We start from the raw sequence: 23,740 nt of genomic DNA, 5'->3' as shown, positions 1-23,740 counted from the left end.
TGTGTTACTTTATGTTATAAACAAAAATCAATATCAGGTCCGATTTTCTCTCCAAAACGATTGGAGTTGTTGTTTTTCTTCCAAAATAGGACAAGGCTATGTTATTTTTCTGTCATAAAAACAATTGTCTATATTGTTTTTTGCCAGAAAACATTATATGTTGTTTTTTCTTTCTTTTATCCTTTGAAAAATTCTGATCTAAACTTTGTAATCTCTAACTAAATATGTAAAAATTATTTATTTTAAATTTTTAGTTTAAAGGTAATATGTCATTGTATATAATGATATTTATATAAACTACAAAAAAATTAAAAAATATTGTAAAAATATTGTTTTTGGGATGTATAGATAAAATTTCTCCTCATCAATATAGAAGGGCCCAACAAAAAGAGAGAATATATGGGCCAATTTAAGGGCTTTCGGCCTTTAAATTTTGGGCTTTTTGCCAGCGAAAGATTAAGCCCAAAAACCCATCGACGAAACCAGTCTCGTTCTCTCTCTTCGTTCCCTCGGCCGACCGGGAGAACTCAGTCGAAGCTGATACGGATCCAAATCTTCTCATATTCAACGAACGTTGTAGCCACAGTCATTCACAGAATATGTAAAACTCTTAAATCATTTTGATTTATTTGGATTTTACTGCTTATTCGGTGTTCGTGATGCTTATTTTGATCGTTCCTGCTAGTTGAATACTTGTTCTGTAAAGATCGTTTGGATTGTAAATGCTTGTATTACTGTGAGCTGCAGAATTTTCTTTCAATTTCTCAGCGGCGAAACAGATCGTCACTGCACTCGCTCGGGCACGATCTGCAATTTTATTGGATTGGATCCACAAGTGTTCCGGGGTAGACAAGTAGAAAGGAAACTATGATCGGGGTAGGGAAGATCAAGCAATACTCTAACGTGCTTGACAAACCCCTTAGCAAGGGCAAACAGGAGGTATCTCTCACGCTTGATTTGTAAATTTTGGTTTCTACTCTCGTATGTCCTTCTGTTTGGTTTCTTAGAAAATTCGCAGGGAAAGGAAACGAACTAAAAATTTGGATATTCCAAATTACAGCTCTTTTATAGGAACCTTTATCTTTTGTTTTTGTCGTCAAATTTTGAAAATGAAAACTTCAAGGGCATTTAGTTTGATAATCAGATATTTGTTTCAGGTCAGTTTAAGTGCTTTCGCATTCTTGTTCTCAGAGCTTGTTCAGTACAATCAGACACAGGTTGACAACATTGCTGAATTGGAACGGAGGTGATCTATGGATTCTATGCTTTTACCTAATTGAATCTAATTGTACAAAAATGCATCCTTAGTTTAAGGTTATTCCCCTATTAATGTATCTATAATTAATTTGCCTTATTGCTGGTTTGCGTAGAACCTGATGAAAGCATAAGTGAAAATTTTGAATTTCCCCCATGTTCTCTGTTTCTCAAGAAGTTTGTACCAAGTTCAGTGGACAAAGATTTTCGATCCCAATGATAAAATAGGAATTTAGCTTTTTTGCTATGACGTTTTCATTTGCAATCATTTAAGCATAAATGAATGGAAGTTGGAGGGTAATTTTGGAAAAGAAAAAGTTGCAGTAATGAGGATATTTTGAATTGGTATTATGCGAATCTTTTTCAACTGAGATACTTAATTATCTTGTGAATTTGTAATATCGATTCGTGATATTTCACCTTGTAACAATTAACCCTATTATCTGTTTGGGAATGGAGCAGGCTTGAGGATGCTGGGTATGCTGTTGGTGCTCGAGTTTTAGAACTTCTTTGCCATAGGGATAAGGTATGGCAGATTTCCTGAGACTCTTGGTGTATTGATTGATTCGTATCTTAGTTGGGTCTATCATCATTGGAAAAATGAGCCATGTCGTCTGTCAACAAATTTTATCCAAAAGCATCTTTTTCCTTGCAGATTGATATGATCTGAAATTATAATTGATGGCAACATTTTTTTCAGTTGCATCTGCATCTCATTCTCGGATTGTGGCATGAACAGATCAATTCTGAAAATAAGGACGTTTTAAATACATTTGGCTGGCTTATTTACTGTTGTTCATCCAAGAACTCAGACTCTCCTCAAGCTTTAATCTTGCCTTGCTTATTTATTTATCATGTCATTGGTTAAAGTGGATATTCATAAGTCATAATCAAGTCATATTTATCACATTAGTCCTGTCATTTGATTTATCATAGCAAACAAGTGTAGTCATCCTATATTTGGGGAGGCTACTATAGATAATGCCCCTATATCATTGAAAGAGGTTTTATGGATCATTTGGGTCCTTTATCATATTTTGTTTTGGTCTCACACTTTTCATATTCTCTTTCTCCATTTGCGTGTGTGTATGCTTGTACAAATTACAATTGTCTTTGCGACAATTTGAAATCTAAATTTCTTTCAATTCATTCTACCGAGTTATGATGTGCCTATATCTTAAGGGGGTTTATTTAAGTTTTCTTTGCTGATAGGTCTGCTCTCCCTTCAAGGTTCTTTATTTCCTATTCCATTATTCGTGTACTAAGTTGTCTTTTTTTTTCTTGAATGGTTGTACTAGCCTACTAGGTAGTCGTCTGTATATATAAAATTAAGGAACCCTCACATCAATCTAATAAGCCAGGTTTTTGACATATGTATATTCTATTTTGGATATTTCCTTGCATAGAGCTTCGTGACTTTATACAAGTGCTACACTGATGCCTATGCTTCTTTTTTTCAATTGCTAATATTTTTTTAGGGGAACAGAAGAGAAACAAGATTGTTGGGTATTTTATCTTTTGTACACAGTACCGTATGGAAGGTGCTATTTGGAAAGGTAGGCATTTTAGCTTTATGTTTATCGGGTGCAATAGCTGATTTTGATGATCTTTTTGAGATTATATGTGGCAGAAAATATTGTGTCCTCTCAATTAAATACTTTTTTCTGTCCCCGCTATCTGGATACCTGCATATTTTATTGTAATGTCGATTCTCTTTTCCATTCTTTTGAGCACTGCTGCATGTTCTGTTAAAGGTTGACCAGTTGAGGCTAGTTGAGGCTATTTTGATTTATTTTCATGCTTCTAAGTAATCTTGTCTCTAATACACTTTCATACTTTTGGTTGATCTTGATCTGGAATATCATGGACTGGATCTTTGACCTGTGTTCCTGTTGATGGTATTTTTAAATTCAGATTCGGGATAATGCCTGCACATTATGATGTTAATCCGTGTTCCCTAAATACCTTGCCCATATTTGTTTGAATGAAGGAATGCTGTTGTCTCTCTCTAAGTCATCATCCCTTATCTTCGTAAGGGGGGCTTAAGAATTAATCAAGCTGGCCACTACTTTTTTTAATGATGCATCTTTCTTTGTTCTCTATATAATCATGTCATGATATTACTGGCTTACTTTAGAAAGGGCAGCAACTTGAACAATATATCTTACCAGCATCTCTTTTCTACATATTAGGTTGCTGACTCACTTGAAAAGGGCACTGAACATGAAGATGAATACATGATCAGCGAAAAAGAGCTCCTTGTGAATAGGTAACAATGGGCTAATTGCTTTGTGATTTAGCTGTTACAACTAGTAGGATTATCATATCAGATAAAACCAAAGCTGATTAACGGTTCTTGGTTGTAGATTCATTTCAATTCCAAAGGACATGGGTACATTTAATTGTGGGGCATTTGTTGCTGGAATTGTAAGAGTAAGTATTATGTTGATGCTATAGGATTCACTTATCATCAGTTCGATATAAGATCTAATGAACAATTTCTTTCCTTTTTCCAAGGGTGTTTTGGACAGTGCAGGTTTTCCAGCAGTAGTTACAGCTCATTTTGTACCCGTCGAAGGTCAGCAACGACCACGAACGACCATTTTGATAAAGTTTGCTGAAGAGGTATATGTTATATGTTTCCCTTCACTTAAAATTGTTTGTCTTGCATTTTGTTTAATGTAAATTCTGTCCTATTCCTTCCTTTTTCTTTCTGTTTCTTTAAGACAAGTGGATCATGCCTCCCCTTATGAGTTTCATTGATGCAGCAATTTAGAAAATGAGGTTTTCATGAATAAAGTTTCGTATTGAACTTGAGTTACTTGAATGAACTATAGATACTTTTTAGAGAATACTTTCTCAGACGTAGACTTGACAGTTGAGTGAGAATGAGTATTCTCTATAACTTTATTCTTAATACTTCCTTCTTTTGGACTGCCATAATGTTCTGTGGTAATTCATTGCAGTGGCTAATTTTTGAGCATTCATCTTTTGACTTGATGAGTATTTGACTAGGGTTTTAATTGCTTGTGATGGCGGAAGTCTCTAGATTTGCTTGTCAACCTAGGTCATGAATTGATATGGCTACTATAGCACACAAGAATTTGGCGGATATGACATGTTGGTGGTCTTTTGCTAAATGCTAACTGATTAGGGTGCTTTCAGTCTGATCTACCCCCACTTGGTGTTACCGTGTTAGGGTAATTATTTCATTTGTTATTCCAAGCTTAACCACCACACCTGTCTTGGTGGGAAGTTTGTTATACTTTGCAGTTTTTGCAATGGCAAGTATGGTTTCAATTTAACTCTGACAAGCCTTTAACTAAATCTACTATTTGAGATGCCTAACATCAATGTTTTAACAATTGAAGACGACTAGGTTGCTTTATTTGGAGGCAAGTGGTCTATTATACATGAAATGCGGTTAAGTTGGCTTTTCGCTTTTAGGACGCACGTGCTTGTAAACTTTTATAAGAGTTGCTATGCTATGTCGGCTGTTTGAAGCTTTTACATCAAAATTGCTTGGAATTGTGCCTTCTACTAGTAATTGTTTCCTTGAGAGTCAAACTTAATGTAACTCTAATTGCTTACCCTGGTAATTCATCTTCAAGGAAAGATCTTCTGATCTTGCCATTCCCTCTTTTCTGAATTTGAAAACAAATGAATGATGATAGACTAAATTGGAAAGTACTTCTGAAACCCAATCACGGATTTACAGCTTTCTGAATGTGATTTTATTTGTTTCATTTTATGCTCAAAGAATCAACACGGCATAACATTTTATGTTGCTACCTTCTTAAAAATTAATGTAGCATACATCATACTTTGTCACGTTTAAGTTAAGGATGCTAGGCCATATAGTTTGAGTAAACTAGTCAACATGCTTGTAACAGTAAACTTTGTCTGCCCTAACTTATTGATCTAATGGATCCCTTCCCCTGAACTTTTTTTTTTCTCTCTTCAAACCAGGTTCTAGTGAGAGAAGCAAGGTTAGGTTGATGTTTGTCGCAGATCATCACCGTGTGTTTCTTGTCAACACGCTGCGACATATTCAATGATGCGAATCTTGAACCAGTCAGCTGCAATCGTGAATTTTTACAACCAAATACTGTCGATCATCCTTGTGGGACTTTGAGCTCTCTTTGATTTATTCCAATATTTGCACATTAACTCATGGAGATTGTTATTTACTGATAGTGATTATGAAAAGGTCGCTGATGTAGAGTACATGTTGCATCAGTTGGTGTTTCGATGGGTTTGAATGGATTGTTTAACTAGAGGATATTGGCAGATAAATATGTATTTAAACTTTACAGTCAGTCAAGTGATCCTTCCGGGCGGAAATGCGTCTCATTGGACCTCTTTTCTGATTCATTATGTCGTCTCCTCTAAAAGATGATTATCACAATGGTCTCATATACAGAATCTTTCATGCTACACTATAAAATTAATGCTAAATTTCTTCAGAAGAAACTGTGTCTAGGAACCACTGCTCTCCAGTGTCTCCACTACCATCTAACTCAATAGATATTCCAGTAATAAGAAGACAATTTGTTATTACAAATGGAAGACAAAGTCCACTATACTGATAATGCCTAAAATCACATCCCAATGGACTATATGATTGTTCAATAGAACTAGAAGCTGCCCACAAGAAAACCATAAACAATACATGTAGAGGACGAAGCCGAAAACCGAGACATTCAGGAGAACAGGGATCTGTATTCATTTGCCTCTTCAGCCATCTCATCCACACTTCTGTCCTTCCTTTCCTTGTCCAAGTCAAGCTTCTGCTTTAATTCCTTCTCCTTCACATCAATCTACGAGATGAATAATTTGCAGCCAGAATTAAGTATTACAGTAAAATATAAGAGCATACACAAGTAGCAGTGACCCGTAAGAAATCTTCCATCTTACCGCATCATAGATCTCATCGTTCTTCTCAAAGTCCCCACCTTTCCGTGGGAGGACGTGGATGTGAACATGAGGTACTGTTTGTCCTGCGTGGGGACCATCCTAGAGCATCAACATACAAAGTGAATTACTTTTTGGAACAAACCAAACAATATTCACCCCACAGCAGAACTACCAATGAGGGCATGTTAGCGTTAGGCACCATCCATATGTTTACATCATGCCCAGCTAAATGAGTTCAACAATTAACACCGCCACCAATTAAACCAAAAAAAAATATACAAGTAAAGAAGTGACAAAAGTTCACAAATCACTTGACCTTATGGAGAGAAAACATCCAGGAATATTGTTAACTTTCTTTCGAAGAGTTATGACTTATGACCATTTAACCTATTATATGCCATGATTAAAGAAACTAACCCTCCTACTTTAAACGGGTGTTACAATTCTAAAGTTCTATTCCCAAGAAAACCTTTTATAAATTGTTCACCTAACTCTTACATAGAGATAAGGGACGGACCTAATGCATAATGTTCCTGCTACCACTATGGAGACCAGTGCAGGGAGGACATATCTACACAACCTTATCACCGCATTAGAACAAGCTGTTTCTGTAGTTTGAACCTGTAAGTTCTAATCTAATCTTTGTAAAATCTGCCTTATTACAGTGCTAGGATTTGTTTTCCATACAGCGATACTAGCAATCATAAGATGCTGGAACTAACCATTCAGTTTCCTGAACAACTCCAAAAGAGTGGATTATACATTTATACTAAAGCTTCAAACAAGTTAAAATTTCGAGATTTAGAAAATCAAGGAGAACACTCTATAACCAAGAATAAAGAAATAACACTAAGTGCCTAGTAATTGTCTTATAGTTACCAAGAAAATATGAAGAAAACATGATAATAAGCATATATGTCGCATGTGCATCATCATCTATTTTTCAAATATATTATATACCTCATTAATTCATACGGTCAAAGCTTTCCTATCCAACAAATAATATTAGTCCAAGAGATCTGTATATACGATGGAGGATTACTTGGCTCAATTCAAAAAGGAAGTGAACACAAGCTTTAAAGGTTTTTCAATGTTTGTATTGCTCACTGGGACGAATCTAAAGAGGCATCCTGACAATATATGAAGTTATGAACATATAAAAGGGATAGGAAAAACCTCAAAGGAAAGACGAAAATACTAGGGGATCAAGCAAGAGCACAAAACGCAAACCAAAAGACTTGAATATATAATGCGACATGAGTTTTGAGGTGGACGAACATTGCAAATTTAAAGGTTACAAGAACTGGAATGATCCGAGAAAACTCTGAGCTTCTAAAAGACAACAAAAAAGAACTCACAATATACCATTCAGGCATTCATATCTCACTCTGCCGTACAAATTCAACACACAGATGGCAAAGAGTCCTACTTGCAATTTTCTTACCTGGATTGCAAATGTGAGGGATGATGCTTTGTGGAAACCCTCAAGCTGACTCCCTACCTTTTGAGCTGTTAGCCATAGGTCACTTGTCTCATCAACAGTGAGATCAATAAAGCGCTTCACTTCACGCCTTGGGCAGACAAGCACATGTATATAGTGTCAAGACAACCAAACTTCAAGATTTCACCCGATCACACTGATCGAATTTGCACAAATACTGACAGCGAAAGAATTTAAATGCATGCTCACAGAGGTAGACTCCTTGCAAATTACGTTTGACAAATGCATGGATAGGTGATAGGAATAGGAGACTGGTAAACAATAAGGGGCAGCATATTATGAATTAGCAACAAAAAAAAGAACCTAAATAGTTTTGCCCATCTTGCTTGCAACTGCAACTCGCTCTCAAGCTTGAAGGGAGAAGATATATGCAATTTCAAACTAGCATTGCTGAGCAATTTTCATTGATTAATGGCATAAAGGCCACAATAGAGCAATCTTAAACCTAACACGGAGCTTGTTATCATAACTATAGTTCACTAAAAAAATCAAAATAATCAACACACAAATTTTTTTTTGTACAAAAAAAAGGATATGACCTGCAATGGAAGGGAAAAAACACAATCAGAGTGAAGAAAAAACGAAGATTGATATAAGGACACATTAGAGAAAACTACGACAAGCGAAGTACCAGGAAGAAGAGGACGCAGGTTAACCATGGCATACGACAGTCGAGTGGAGTAGAACACTTCCTTTGGATCTATCTTATACGGCCCAAAGGTGTACAACTCCGTCGTCATCTGTGAACCAATTGTTCAGATATTAATCACATTTACAGCAAATTCAAGTATAATAGCAGTAGAATCCCAATCGAAACTTGCCTTAATACCGCCGGCGGTGCAGGAGGAGGAGACTGGTCTGAAGGTCGACGAGGATTGCGCAGCGAACCACCGAGAAGAGCAGGTAAAAGTGGTATGCAGCGGCAACAACTTCAACATTTGCCACTCCGTCCGATATTCGATGTTCTTTTTCCGGGCGACTTGCTCTTTAATTTGTCACAGTTCGGGTAATCGGGTTTGTCTTACGGGTCAGACTTACATAAACCTACTAACAACTTGGGCTTACTCACCTTTAAAGGCCCATATGGCGCATAAGTGGGCCTGTTAAAGGCCGAATTTTTTTTTAATGTTCCATTACCTCTACACTCCACTGATAGCCTCAACAGCCTCAACAGTGTTTTTTTTTTTTTTTAATTAATAGAGAACGAATGAAATATTACTTGCCCTTCAACATTCGATCTAGGCTTAAACTCAAACCGTCAACGTTCCTATTCTTTCCCGAGGGCTAATCTGCGATTATGAAGTTCAAAACACTTTTATTTATGTTCCAGGAACTTCCCTCTGTTTCACCACCTTGTATATGAAAGTTTGCAATAAGGCATACATAGAAAGAACATTTAGAAGTTTTTTACACAGAAAAACAATGTGCCAATGATAGAAAATGTTGACAAAAAAAAAAAATTCTGAATATCCAACTCCAATCAACAAAATCAATCGCTCCAAACTGCTTTCAATCACCACCTGTGGCCCATCAACCTCCACAAAACAAACCCAACTCTTCCTTTTTCCTTTCTCCCATTACCACAACAACGGAAGGCTATTCAGTTTTGCCTGATTCAAGACGGTGGATGATACTGCTAAGGTTCGTAGAGGAGTGTGAGACAGAATGGCTTGAAAGGAGCAATTCCTGACAAAAAGGTAGAAGTAAAATTAGATAACTCACAATAAGCTCTACCAAATGGTATTAATAAATAATTAGATAACTCAGAACAAGTTCCACCAAATGGTATTAATGAATATTGTAATAGTTACATGCAATTAAAACCTAATTAACTAGTCGAATCTCTTATTTTTAAAGTTTTCATTTTGATTTCGGATGTTTCAAAAGATATTCCCAAGAATCAATAGTTCACACGGCAAGTTCCTCACCTGCCCTGTCTAAGGAATGACAACAAGTGGCTCACTGAGGTTTTGGATGCCCCAGAGAAATCATACAACCAACTATATAACCTGATGACCATGGCAAGTGATAAATATACAAAAGCATCACTACGCATAGCTGTCACAAAAAGAGAAACCTAAAAAGTCCACATTCACTACTTTTATCCCTCACTAAAAAGATCGTCATCGTCATCAAAGCCTTTATCCCAAAAGTTTGGGGTCGGGGAATCCACCACATATATTTGTTTTCTCCATTCATTTCTATCACGGATCATACATTCATCCACACCTATGAATTTCACATAATTTCTTATTACTTCAAGCCATGTCTTTTTAGGTCTTCCTCGCCACCTCCTACTCTCTCCTATACAAATTCTCTCGTTTCTCCTCACCACCGCACCTCTATCCCTCAGTAAAAAGATATGATAGGGATTTCATGAAATTCTCAACTCTTCCGTAGCTAAAAGATAACGAGATGACTTTGAAGAATGAAATATATACACCAATTCTTCAACAACACAACAAATGCACCAAAATGGAGCTAAAAGACCAACCTTAAGATTTGGAATGAATAGCTTCCTACCACTGAAAATACAAATACAACAGCATCTTAACCAACTTGCATCAATCCAATACATTACTCGGGTTTTCTTACTCATTATAATCAAAATGGACCAGATGACTTCGGCGTGAACAAAACTCGTAGATTTGAGATTAGCACCTAAATCACTTGCACCCTGAAAGAGTATTCTTAGAGTCATACTGAACTTATAAAATATAAACCTAACGTAGGTGACAAAAACCCAAGTCACTACTACTGCTTTCAGGTTCACTTAACAAAAAGAGCATTACCAAATACCAAGCCTTCCCTGTCTTTAACCTAGTCTATCCAATGCTCTTAAACAACCCACATGTTCTCTCGACATCAACATCAATGCAAGGTGCATTGGTTCAAATTTCTAAACCATGCACCCATTTCCTCAACAAAAATATCAGAGCTGCTTCCCCCATAAGTCAAATTGTATTGAGCACAATTAGATTCCAAAACTAGATAACTTCCTAGTCCCCTACTGCTCTATCTTTGAGTGAGCAACTAATTGTCTAATTATTCTAAAAAGATGAGAACTGTGCACAGAGAAAGCCTATAAGTTAGATTTCTAGCAAAAGTAAACCAACTTCAAATTGGGGTGAAAAGCTTTCCCTAAGACACAATTTCAAGTAGAAAAAGACGCTTAAAGAACGTACAAGCAGAAAGAATTCCCAAAAGTAAGTCACTTAGGGATATTTCATACATTTCAAAATTCCATCAAGTAATGGATGTAGTTCAGGAAAACAACCAAATCCCATATTCTGTCATTTCTATAATAAAGCATGTCATGTGTATTGATCTAGAATATACAATAATAATACAATGCTACACAACATCCCACACTTAAGACAATGATTCAAGTAGTCAAACAAGTAAAATTTTTGAAATAGTCAAATCAGTATATATAATAAATTTTAAATACAACACATTCAAGTAGACAAACTGATCACCTTGTAGAGCACAAGATATGTGCCAACGAACCTTCCACGTCAATTCCGGCCAAGGGGGAGCGACCTGCAACTATAAGTCTCCTTAAATTCTGACTTCCTAGACGAAGTAAATATTGATGCATACACTTCCTTATTAGCATTAGGAGGGGCAGCAGCTTTAAACTTCTTCACCACAGGGCCATTGGTAGAACCCTTAACTGTAACCCCACCATTCTCAACTTTTCCATTGACCTCGACTTTACCTGAAACCTTTACCACACCCTTATCATCAACCCTGCGCTTTGCTCCACTCATTTGTGATGAATCCAACACCAGGTCAACCTCCTCCCCAGTCACACTCACACTCACAACATTCCCATTCTTCACCTTCTTTGTCTTCTTATCCCTGATTTTTGCCCTCTCCTCTTCCATCCTCTCCCTCAGGGCCGCCACCTCCTCATCACTCCCATTAATCACCATCCTATCTGAGTCTTTGAACTCCTCATGACAAACCAAACACGAGGATGATTTTACCTCCTTCAAAGCCTTTGCACTGAGCACATGCCCACAATTTCTCAAAGCAAAGAATTTATACTTCCCATTAAACTCAAGCCCCGTGATTGGGCACTGAAACCGTGTATCACTCCTCTCACCAACCTCACTAGGAATGGGCGAGAGCTTAATATTGATCATATCCTTCAGCCCCTTTATATACCCGAACTCTTTGGGTAATTTCTTCCCCAACAAAGCCTCCACAAGCGCTTGCTTGTTGAATATGTTCCCCAGTCTATCAATCACACAGGGCTCAGTCAGAGGCTCGTTTGAGAGCCCGCAATTCAGCCACTTTGATAGCCGCTGCTCGTTTGGATCGACCTTGTCGGGCTTCTTCTCCGCATACATGTTGAGGTAGCAGTCTCGGGACTCCGCCCCGGTGGCCCCGCCATCTCCTCCACCCCCGGAAAGGCGGCAACTCAAAACCAAGGTGGAGAGCGGGGCGATTCGGGAATTCGGTATCGGAGTGGAATCACTGAGAGCCTTGCCATCGAGGGTAAAGTAAAAACTAGAAAGCGAGTGTCTGCGATCGGAAAGGATGGAGAGCTTGAGATTGCTAAGGGTTTGGGGATTGGACGAGTCTAGGTTTAGGGTTAGGGTTTCGAAATTTGGGGATTGGAGGAATAATTGGGTTTTTCTGGAATGCATTCTGGATCTGCAGTTCGTGAGATATAGAAAGTCTTGTTAATTGGGCAATTCAGTGGTATATTATTGATCGCCGGTTGCCGACTTTAACAAAGAACAACAGAGGAGACGAAAGTCTGAACTATCTTGCGGGGAGCGATTTGCAGGTCAGCGCTTTAAAGCGAACGAACCATATTAATATCTGTTCGAGTTAGAACTCAATCATGGACCAAAATTTTATTGTGACAGGCCCAATTCGAAATACAAGGCTTAAGCCCATGGCCCACAGATCCTGCTCTCCAATTCACTGGATTGAAAGCCCAATAGCTCAAATTCTACATAGAAGGCTGAAGCCCACTGTCCACAGATACCGGGCCAATTTATGAACCTAAAGTTTCGAAGATTGGATTGAAGCCAATAGTCCATCGGTTAAAAACCCAGCCCATGCTCCCTTTTTGTCATAAAAAGATATAACCGAGTATCTTTACCCCTCACAAATTCTCCAAGTGTTCACAATACCATTTTTTGTTGATAACTCTTAACGACACTACACAAATTTATCCTTTAGACATTCTATATGGATCTAAACTAGAGCCGTCAGGCACGCAGACAAAAGTTTTTTTTATTTGACGACAAGTTAAGTCATCGCGTGGCCACAATAATCTCTCTCTCAATAGAAATTGAATTCAGGACCTTCTAAATCCATATAATTTGGTCCCAAAGAAATTCACCACCAGCTATCACCCAAGTGGTTGATATCACCCTACACTCTCTGAACTTCTTGATAAATCTTAGGATGTGAACGTGGTGAGTCAAACTGATACCTCTGAAATAAAAATAAAAATAAAAATAAAAAAGGGGCTTATAAACTTCTCACACTATAGTTTTTTCTTTCAAAAAACTATAGAATTCAAGCATTTCCATTTTTCTTTTTCCTCAATATATAAACATTGGAAAAGAATAATCCAATAATAATGTCAATGTGTAAACTATAATTAAAGAATGTGATTGGAATAGACGTGTATGGGTCCGGAAGGTGGTCAGTCCATAAATGGTGAATTCTGCTAAGGAAGTGAAGTCCTTATCAGCTAGCTAGCTAAATATCATGATTTGTGGTCCAGTAGTACTTATCAAGACAAGTACTCATCCTGCATCCTCTACCACTACCAGTCTACCACACCTTCTCCAAGATATGTGGTTCTTAATTGGTTCATGCCACCCTACACTCTTCTTGCCACCTGCCACACCCAACATATACATACATACATATATATATATATATACAGAGAAATTCTCCTATGTAGATCAAAAGTGTGGACCAAGTTTGTAGATTTGTTTTTCAACCATAGATGTGGTGGGTCCCATAATAAATGTGTGGCCCCCACTTATGTTGTGGTTTATTACAACCATTGGATTTTGGTCCACAAACTTGATTCACACTTTTTAGTTCACATAGGAGAATTCATGTATATATATGTGTATATTGTTTTATTACCTACTACTTAATTCACATTTTCAACAAGCTACTACTCTTGCCCGTGAGTCTGTTCAATGTCTCCAGTTGTCCACCATGAATGCATGGATTGCAAATTAACCAGGGGAAGTAATGGAAGAAGGTATGGTTCAAAGAGGCAAGGATATATATATATATATATATAGGAGGTTATGGATGGTAGCTAGCTGTAGATATACAATACAATGAGACAATATTGAGATTCCCATAGGATATACCATTGAAGAAAAGATTATTTCAAATGTGATTCACGTGTAATATTTATCTATCTTTTGTTCCAAAAAACTATACTATTACTTGATTGTGAAGGAATCTTTTTTAATTACCTCGAAAATTTAAATTCAATTGTCCACATTAACAGTACTCTCTCTCCGATTTATCGGTCAATCCTAACATCGATCTTTTGATAAAATAAATACTATTTTAAATTATTCACTTAGGTTTGTGGTATTTCCTTGGTAGATTCAATTAGGTAGAAAAATTAATATCACGACAACTCAACAATATATATATATACACACACACAATCCGTCTCACATGAGTGATCCCGTTGCTTAGTTATTTGCGGGATATAATTAAGCAACGAGATCCCTTATGTGAGACAGATTTTATATATATAATGTCAAGGTTGCATTTGTTGAATAGAGATGAGTTTGACCACATAAAACTTGATTAATTTTGAGATTCCCATGACATAGTAGCATACCATTGAATAGTAGATTATCTCAAATGTGCTTCACGTGTATTATTATCTATCTTTTATTCCACAAATTTATATTACTTGATTGTGAAGGAATCATTTTTACATCAAAGTTTTAAATTCAATTTTTCACATCAATACTATACTCTTTGTGACTTAGCTGACAACATAGGAAAAGTGGGTCAATCCTAACATGTTTGATAAAATAAATACTATTTTTTAATTCTTCACTTAGTTTTGTGGTATTGCCTTGGTAGATTAAATTGAGTAGGAAAATTAATCTCACATCAACTCAACCAAACTATTTGAATTGATATTTTATAGAGTTAAGTGAGGGAGAGATAACTTCACGTTACTTGATTTATAGAGTTGTGGGGCTAAATTCGAATGAAAAGGCTTGCGTGGTTAGATTTGCGTGAAAAGAACTGGGTTCTGAAAATTAATCTCACATCAACTCAACCAAACTATTTGAATTGATATTTTATAGAGTTAAGTGAGGGAGAGATAACTTCACGTTACTTGATTTATAGAGTTGTGGGGCTAAATTCGAATGAAAAGGCTTGCGTGGTTAGATTTGCGTGAAAAGAACTGGGTTCTGACGGCCCGAGTTTACGGATTCTGATGTCCAAATGAAAAACTTGTATAGTGTCGGTCTAACTACCAATTTTGAAGAAATCCTCCTCCCAAAGGCAGTGTTTTAAAAAAATCGATTATATCGACCGGTCCAATTGGTTGAACCGAAAATCGAAGGGTTCATCAAATCGGTCAAATACCAGTTCGACCAGCCGATATACTAGTCTACATACCGGTTTACCGGTATAATTACGTCAAATTAGAAATTACGTATGTTAAATTGTTAATGTATCCATATAACATGTTATTAATTATACTGACTTATTAGTTATTATTAACTAGTTATGTTAAGTAATTAACATGTAAAACACCAAAACAATGATGTAACAAATATTAAAAAAATTAAAATTAAAAAATAAATTAATTAAATCAGCCGACTAGTCAAACCGGTTAAATCGCTTGTCAATGGCCTCACCAGTACTAGTAGTACAATTCAAGGTCTGGCATTTAAAACATTGCCCAAAGGTGAGAAGGTAAATTGTCATTTATAAATTATAACGTTTTAACTATGAATTGGCTAAGCAAATGAGCATCAATAATGACTTTGCATGTCCCTGACTTCAGGTTATAGGTTCTAGTTTCACTTCCTCCTGAAGATTTATAAGCAGGTGTGTCAGCTTGATCTGCCCCTACGTGGGCTTGATTTGTGCCTCTACGTGAGTTTGGTTTGTGCCTCCTGCGTGGGGCCTATTGACACCTGTGTACTTGTATTCAAAAAAAAACTATGAATTGGTTAAAAATATTAAAAAAAAAAAACGAAAGATATTTCATCAAATAACTTCAACATTAGATAAAAGTAGACGTGGGAGTCGCGGAGAAAACGAGGCTAACTGACTTTGAATTTACGACCGTAGATGAATAAGGTTCTTAGCTCATCACAAAGTGTGGATAAAATGGACAATAAATGAAAGGCTAACATGGCACGCTTTGAACCACCCAACCTCCTTTGTCCAAAGTAGCTGGACCAAGACACAAAAGCGTGGCTACCTTTCTCTGCTTATAAACCAAACCCCCAAGCCCAAAACTCCACCACACAGTCCCTCACTCCCTCACCTCCACTCCTTCTTACTCTCTGCTTCACCACTGTCTCTCTTTCTCTTGTGCGCTGAATTTTTGCTTCAAATCCTAAATTCAATGGCTGGGACTGGAGTGTTTGCAGAGATAATAGATGGAGATGTGTACAAGTACTATTCTGATGGAGAATGGAAGAAATCTTCGTCTGGTAAAAGTGTTGCTATCATCAACCCAACTACAAGAAAGACTCAATACAAGGTTCAAGGTATAGATAATCTCTACATTGCTCCATTTTTTTTGAACAATTTGTGTTTGATTACTTGTTTTCATTCTTGATTTGTCTGTTTTCAATTGGGTTTAAATGGTGAGTAGAACTTGGTTAATTTGGGTGAAAGTTAAACACCACTTCTCCCAAAAGCTCAAGCTATTTTAAAAGCCAGATTTTTGCTTGGTTCAAGTATTAAGTAGTAGGGTGTCATTAACCACAGAGCAATAGCTCAGTTGGTTATGGTAAGGTCATGAGTTCGAACCAGTTGTGAGTATTTTTATGGGGCTTTCATGGTCTCGTGGGCTTTAGGCGGCCCACTTTGTGGGTGGGTTAAGAGTCACATTTTCATTTGCATGAGTTTCGGCCTAATCTTATATGTCTCAAGTGGTGCGGGCTCCTCTGGCTGCTTGAGGAGGTTTACACTCACTCAACTATTTTTTTGGTGTTTTCCTGGTCTCGTGGGTTTTAGGTCCACTTCTGATGAGGGGTTAAGAGTCACATTTTCACCCGCATAGGCTTTGGCCCAGTCTTACCTGTCTCCAAAGTTGTGCGGGCTGCTCTAGCAACTCGAATAGATTTATGCTCACTCGACTGTCCGAAGAGTACCCAGGAAAAAAAGAGCAGGGTGCCCTTAAAATTTCTTTTATCCTGATTCTAAATCAGCTTATAAGCTGGATTTATAAGTTGTAACGATTGGTAGGGATTTGTAAGCTGGATTTACAAATTGCTTGGTAACGGAAAACTCAGCTTATAGTTAAGCTGCTATTGTCCTTTCTATGTTACTGTTTCCTGGAGGTTTTTTTTTGTTTCTTATGTTTTTGTTTTATTTGATTGTTGAAATAGCATGTTCACAAGAAGAGGTTAACAAGATTATGGAATCAGCTAAAAGTGCTCAGAAATCATGGGCAAAGACTCCACTTTGGAAGAGAGCAGAGCTGCTTCACAAGGCTGCTGCTATACTTAAAGAGCACAAGGCACCGATTGCTGAGTGTTTGGTTAAGGAAATTGCCAAGCCGGCCAAAGATGCTGTTACTGAGGTTAATAGATTGAAGTTACTGTCACATTTTAACCCTTTTTTAGTTGAACTTAACTCATTCAAATTTCAATTCCTTGTGAAGGTCGTGAGATCCGGAGATTTGGTCTCGTACACTGCAGAAGAGGGTGTTAGAATCCTGGGAGAAGGAAAATTTTTGGTGTCTGATAGTTTTCCTGGGAATGACAGGACCAAATACTGCCTCACTTCCAAGGTACTTTCATATTTTTTTGTCAACTCTCTGTGATTATAAACTTGAAGATAACTTTTATCATTATCTGTATTACATACGTAATTAAGTCATGATCTTCTTTTCGTGGAGTTATTATCTGTGATGCTGTAATATATGATGTGGGCGAGATTAGAAATAGACAACCTTTGTAACAGACTTTTCATTCTTTATGCTTTTTCCATCACTTTCTTTGGTCATATTGTCATCCATTGTGATGCATTACTCTGGAATTCGAGTGGACTATGGCAGTCGTATGACGATTTTTCGGATTTATTGATTTGTTTATGTATGGAATTGCGTTTACCTTGCAGATTCCACTTGGAGTAATTCTAGCTATTCCACCATTCAACTATCCTGTCAACCTTGCTGTCTCAAAAATCGCACCTGCATTGATCGCCGGAAACTCCCTCGTGCTTAAGCCTCCCACGCAGGTACTTTTACCTATTACATTGCTCATGGTTACTTGTGCACTTTCAATCAAATGGACAGTAAAGTATCTTATTTCAAGAAATTCGGGATAGCAGACATGTACGTATATTTACCATTCACTTGTTCTTAGGGTGCGGTCTCTGCCTTGCATATGATACATTGCTTTCATTTGGCTGGTTTTCCCAAAGGCCTAATCAGTTGTGTCACCGGCAAAGGTTCTGAGATTGGTGATTTTCTTACTTTGCATCCTGGTGTAAACTGTATAAGGTAATCCCGACTTCAACTTCCTCCAAGTCCTCTCTGATATATTTATATCTACATCTGTAACTTGCATTTTTTCGTTGGCTCAGCTTTACCGGTGGAGACACTGGTATATCGATTTCAAAGAAGGCCGGCATGATCCCTCTTCAGATGGAGTTAGGAGGAAAAGATGCCTGCATTGTTCTCGAGGATGCTGATCTCGACTTGGTTGCTGCAAACATCATTAAAGGAGGCTTTTCTTACAGGTAAAGTAGTATTGTATACTTGTTCACTTTTGTATGCAATCGATTTTCCAGGCTAATTGATTTGTTTCCGCATCTAATGCAGTGGTCAAAGATGCACAGCAGTTAAAGTTGTCTTGATAATGGAATCAGTCGCGGACGCTCTGGTCGAGAAAGTGAAAGCTAAGGTTGCAAAACTAACAGTTGGGCCACCTGAAGACAACTCTGATATAACACCTGTTGTTTCGGAGTCGTCTGCAAATTTCATCGAAGGGCTTGTCATGGATGCTAAAGAGAAAGGCGCGACATTCTGCCAGAATTATAAGAGAGAAGGCAACCTTATCTGGCCTCTGTTGTTAGATAATGTAAGGCCTGATATGAGAATTGCTTGGGAGGAGCCATTCGGTCCTGTTTTGCCGGTTATCCGGATCAACTCTGTCGAAGAAGGCATCCACCATTGCAATGCTAGCAACTTTGGTCTTCAGGTAAACCATTTCTCACCTTCTCTATAATCTTTTCATTCAGAGAATACGATACTGATAGGTTGGCATGTTCAGGGTTGTGTATTCACTAAGGACATCAACAAAGCAGTGATGATAAGCGATGCAATGGAGACCGGAACAGTGCAAATAAACGCTGCACCTGCTCGCGGACCAGATCATTTTCCTTTCCAGGTATACCAAATTAAGTTTGCTTCATCACTGCCATTTCTTTCCAAGGCCAATTGTTCCGAGACCAACAAACGTTAATGTTGACAGGGTTTCAAGGACAGCGGAATCGGCTCACAGGGGGTTACCAACAGCATTAACATGATGGTCAAGGTGAAGAGCACTGTTATCAACTTACCGGGCCCTTCTTTCACCCTGGGGTGATATGAATCATTAGTCGTTAAGTGATCGATAATCACGACTATCTCCATAGCTTATTAGAAAATTTGCCGACAGTTTTTCCTTCTGTATCATGTTAGTCTATGAGCATGTGAAAGAATTGTAATTAATAATTAAGCTATGAGAATCAGTCACTGTCTGCTATGTTGTGAGGTAATGAGGTGTATGAGCATTAATGAATAAGTGAATCACTCTGTAATTCCTATCTGCTTGTTTATTTTCTTTAATTGTGCTAGCTTGCTTCATTGGTACTTAGGGGTCACAATTTGACCCGTGGGCCTAGGTCCGGCCCGAAATTACATAGGGTCTGGGCAGTCCGGCCCGATGCCTTGGGCTGGCCTAGGCTCCATTTCTTGGGCTGAGTCCTGCCTGAAGCCCGACACCTCGGGCCTGCCCTACCCGAGACCCAATCAGTGTTCTACATGTATATGTATATATATAATATATGTGTGTGTTTGTGTATATATATATATGTTCTGCATGTATCTATATATATGTTCTGCATGTATATATATTAACACTATATTAAAATAATTAAAAAAACAAGTGAGAGTATATATAAAAAAAATTTAAAAAAATAGTTAAGGCTCGAGCTTTATGGGCTTGGTCCGGGCCTGGGCTGCAGTTTTCCAATAAACCCGGCTTGAAGCCCGATGATCAATATCGGATTTGGGCCTGGGCTTGAAAAAGTCGGGTCGGTCTGGCCCGATACCAAGCCCTATTGGTACTTCAACCAAATACACTTTTCACTTTGTGCGGGCTGGATGGTGGCCAGATTTTATGTTTGTTCAACAATGGAGGCCCAGCCCGGCTTGGCCCGGACGGGCCTTAATTGGTTTTCTAGGCCTTCATTGGGCTGCAAATTTGAGGTTGAAAGATATTTATGTCCAGGGGATAGCTTCCCAATCTAGTATTATTTCTGCTGATCTATCTGTTAACTTTAAGCTATCAAATTAAATATATCCGCGTCTCTTCGTCCGGCCCCACACCATCCTCTAATGATTGGTTAACCGGTTGTTTAGTCTTAATCAAACCCAAAGTTATCTTTAATTAATGTTAAGACTTATATCCTTCGCCATCGGTTAGGGTAAGCCATCAATTTGGTTTATAAGTAAAAATTCAATCATTATCAATTAAAAGGGCATTTTTAAGGATAAATTCGTGCGAGTCTTAAGCCTAGAGCGGACAAAACCTATTCAACTTGTTTGAATTGGATTTATGTATGTTCTCACAATAGTTCGATTTATAAAATGGTATCGGAGTGAATACTCGATCCCAAAAGATCTCCTCATGTCCACATGTTGGCCTCGCATAATCGAACTTACAAGTGCGAGAAAGTATTAAGACTTGTATACTGCATCCATTAAATTTAAACCACATCGACATAGTTTATAAATAAAGATCTAATCACTCTTGACCAATAGGGTTGTTTTAAGTTTTAAAGATCAAATTGTGCAAACCTTAAGCCCGGAGTGGACAATAAATTTTCAAATCGTTTGAGTAGAATTTATGTGGTGCTCTCACGAATATCCGGTTTATATCAATTAACAACATTATCATGACCTGTATGGCAGGCTCATCTGAAAATGCACAATTCAATTCAACTGTGGATCCCATTTAGGAGTCCTCATTAAACCAGAAATTGATAATATAAAAACAACTTTGTTAATGCTAACCGGGCCAATTAAAAGCCCAACATTTTTCTTGTTGTGGAGCCCATTTGAACTCCTTAACTAATTTGGATTAATTATTTTATTGATCATTCTGAGCTGCCAAACTTTTTTTCCTCTAACCCTGTTTAATATTCTATTCTTACTTTTGATTAATATATGAGATTTTCAATTGATGATTGTGAATATATTATAAGATTTATATGATCTTGAACCACACACATATATACATATATATATATATATATAGAGAAATTCTCCTATAGATACTCAAAGTAAGGACTTAAAATAAATACACATGTTTTCACTATTGATTTAAGACATGAGAGACCCAAATAGTGAGTCCCCCTAGTCATTTCACTTAAATCAATGATAAAAAAGCTATATATTGCAGGTTTGAATAAAGGACCAGCTTTAATTTAGATACTTAATTTAATTATAATATGCTCTTGTATGGTAGAGGACCATAAAGAATTTTTTTCTTTATCTTCTTGTTTCTTTGGTGACAAACCTGAAGATCCCTAATTGAAATATAAAAAAAATGCCTAGAGTTGACTACCATATAACTAATATATTAATTCTAATCACGAAAGGCATGACTAGACCTATAGTTTATGTCAAGTTTGTACAAATTATGAGCTTAATTAATTCCAGTCAAGCTGGACTAAATAACTTTTATTGATGTCTTTTTAACCGAAAACGAGACCATAGAAACTCTTGTCCTTTGGACATTTGATATGAGTAAACTCGGGTCCTCGAACTCTTGCGCATAGAAGTTTTCCACATGACGAGTAGGCAAGTTCAGCAAATGGTGGGAATCAAACTCAATATTTTTTGATTTCATAGAAGTTTTCCACCGTGGAACCACAAAGATATTACTTCTAATAGGAATCGAATTCTAAATTTTCCGAATTCATACGGTTTAGTCACATAGATATTCACCACTTGGGTCAGGCTATGACCCAAGTGGTTTCATTTATGTTAATCTCAGGTCTCAACCACTAATTATTGTAAACTAAATTTTTAAAAAGGAGAAATTTACTTGTTAACCAACCATGTGTAAGCGGAATTGTTTTTATTGAATTGGTGATGAAAGATACTTGCTAGAAGATGTCATGATTTTGTAAAAAAAAAAAACTACATTCAAATATGTCATAATCATTTACCCGAACGACTAGTTAAAGTGATAAGGATGATGTGTATCACAATGATGATTAGTGTTCGAATCCCCTCTCCCTTTCAAAAAAAGAGAATAAAGGAAGCCCTGCTTTAAAAAGAAAGTTATAATCATCACGATCAAATTAACTTTAAGAGATCTAGTTGCATTTATTCTTTTTTCCCACTAAATAAATTACATATTTTATTTGAATTTAATTCCTTAAAACAAGTTTCCTTTATTTCTCATTTGGTTAATGATAGTGAATAAATTTTGGATTAATTAAGGGAAGTTTGGTCCTTACAAAGATGTGTTGGGCCAAAGTTGTTCATATATACAATTGATTAATTTTTGGATGCAAAAAATTAGAGTTGTCACAAGGTGATTGATTGACCAAAATAGAATTGGAATTTGAGGATTATTCTTGGAATCTATTTGTTTTAGTGCTTTGCCTTTAACTTTGAAGAAGCAATATTTCTGATAATAACATACAATTAAACAAATATATACACACACACACATATATATACACGTATGTATGTATATGTATATAGCATGCACAAAAATGATGTGATAATTTAACTTCTGATGAGGTATGTATTGTGTTTTTAATTTATAATCTAGGAATGGCTAGGCTTTAGCTTTGGGTTATATATTATACATGACAAGAAAGATAATCATAATTATAGCATGATCATTAATGTATTTAAATGATAGGGTATTGAAGTAGTAGAACAACTGAGCGATAGCTTGGTCGGCTATCTCTCCGGACTTAAGAATTATATGTGCTTGAGATAAGGAGTTCGAAACTAACTGAAATATTTATCAGGAGTCCATGGGCCCTGCAACCCACTTTTAGGGGCATATCCACACGGACTTCGACCCGGTCTAAAGTGCATGTAGTCATGGTGCTAGTTGTGAGTCTTGTGATAGTCAGGCTAAGGTTTAAAATTGACCCAGAAATCACAAAGTGACCGTTGTGACTGAGGTTTTCCCGGTCAAAAAAGGAGAGAGTATTGGAGTAGTAGTAGTTTGGGTGGTTTTACGTGTAAACTGTAAAGAGTAAAGACTCAGAGGGAGAGAGAGGCTATCATCTGAAGAAAAGTGGTGAGGATGTGATTGGAACACAGACAGGACATATACCTAAAAGCTTATTGATTTTTCAATTGTGTTTGTTCTGTCTTCGCCATTGATATGATGTGTGTGACCCATCTTCAAGACATTTTTGGCCTGTTAACTCAAATCATGATCAATTTAAGAATTTATGCTGTAATAATCGAACAAGATATATAGAGTTGTATATTCGAATACAGTGTATAATCGAACAATTCATGGAAAATCCATGCGTGAGCTTATATTTTCGGAGAGAATTGAACCCTAATGAACTCAACATCATCGATATTCGGTCAGTCACTCA

The 23,740-nt window shown here is 37.0% G+C and overlaps 3 protein-coding genes across 3 annotated transcripts; 2 read left to right on the top strand and 1 right to left on the bottom strand.

Moving 5' to 3' along the window:
* Positions 1-456: 456 nt before the first annotated feature.
* On the top strand, positions 457-5,598 carry LOC119997441 (trafficking protein particle complex subunit 5). The gene is made up of 9 exons (XM_038844465.1): positions 457-601; positions 748-939; positions 1,158-1,246; positions 1,717-1,780; positions 2,733-2,810; positions 3,447-3,523; positions 3,621-3,687; positions 3,772-3,879; positions 5,224-5,598. Exons 2-9 carry the CDS (start codon positions 868-870, stop codon positions 5,251-5,253), a joined length of 585 nt encoding a protein of 194 aa, XP_038700393.1. The 5' UTR covers positions 457-601; positions 748-867; the 3' UTR covers positions 5,254-5,598.
* Positions 5,599-9,030: 3,432 nt separating this feature from the next.
* On the bottom strand, positions 9,031-12,486 carry LOC119997645 (replication termination factor 2). The gene is made up of 2 exons (XM_038844789.1): positions 11,152-12,486; positions 9,031-9,358 (listed from the first exon to the last, which is right to left on the bottom strand). The coding sequence occupies exon 1, from the start codon at positions 12,328-12,330 to the stop codon at positions 11,191-11,193; it is 1,140 nt and encodes a 379-aa protein (XP_038700717.1). The 5' UTR covers positions 12,331-12,486; the 3' UTR covers positions 9,031-9,358; positions 11,152-11,190.
* A 3,556-nt stretch (positions 12,487-16,042) lies between these two features.
* Positions 16,043-19,702, top strand: LOC119996340 (NADP-dependent glyceraldehyde-3-phosphate dehydrogenase). Its single transcript, XM_038842927.1, has 9 exons — positions 16,043-16,431; positions 17,278-17,471; positions 17,553-17,681; positions 18,011-18,130; positions 18,259-18,395; positions 18,479-18,634; positions 18,717-19,095; positions 19,168-19,284; positions 19,369-19,702. The coding sequence occupies exons 1-9, from the start codon at positions 16,287-16,289 to the stop codon at positions 19,480-19,482; spliced, it is 1,491 nt and encodes a 496-aa protein (XP_038698855.1). The 5' UTR covers positions 16,043-16,286; the 3' UTR covers positions 19,483-19,702.
* Positions 19,703-23,740: the final 4,038 nt, after the last annotated feature.

The sequence above is a fragment of the Tripterygium wilfordii genome, chromosome 4 (genome assembly GCF_013401445.1).
Source record: "Tripterygium wilfordii isolate XIE 37 chromosome 4, ASM1340144v1, whole genome shotgun sequence".
Taxonomy (NCBI): domain Eukaryota; kingdom Viridiplantae; phylum Streptophyta; class Magnoliopsida; order Celastrales; family Celastraceae; genus Tripterygium; species Tripterygium wilfordii.
The sequence above is the reverse complement of the archived record's forward strand: the minus strand, read 5'-3'. Positions and strand labels throughout refer to the sequence as shown.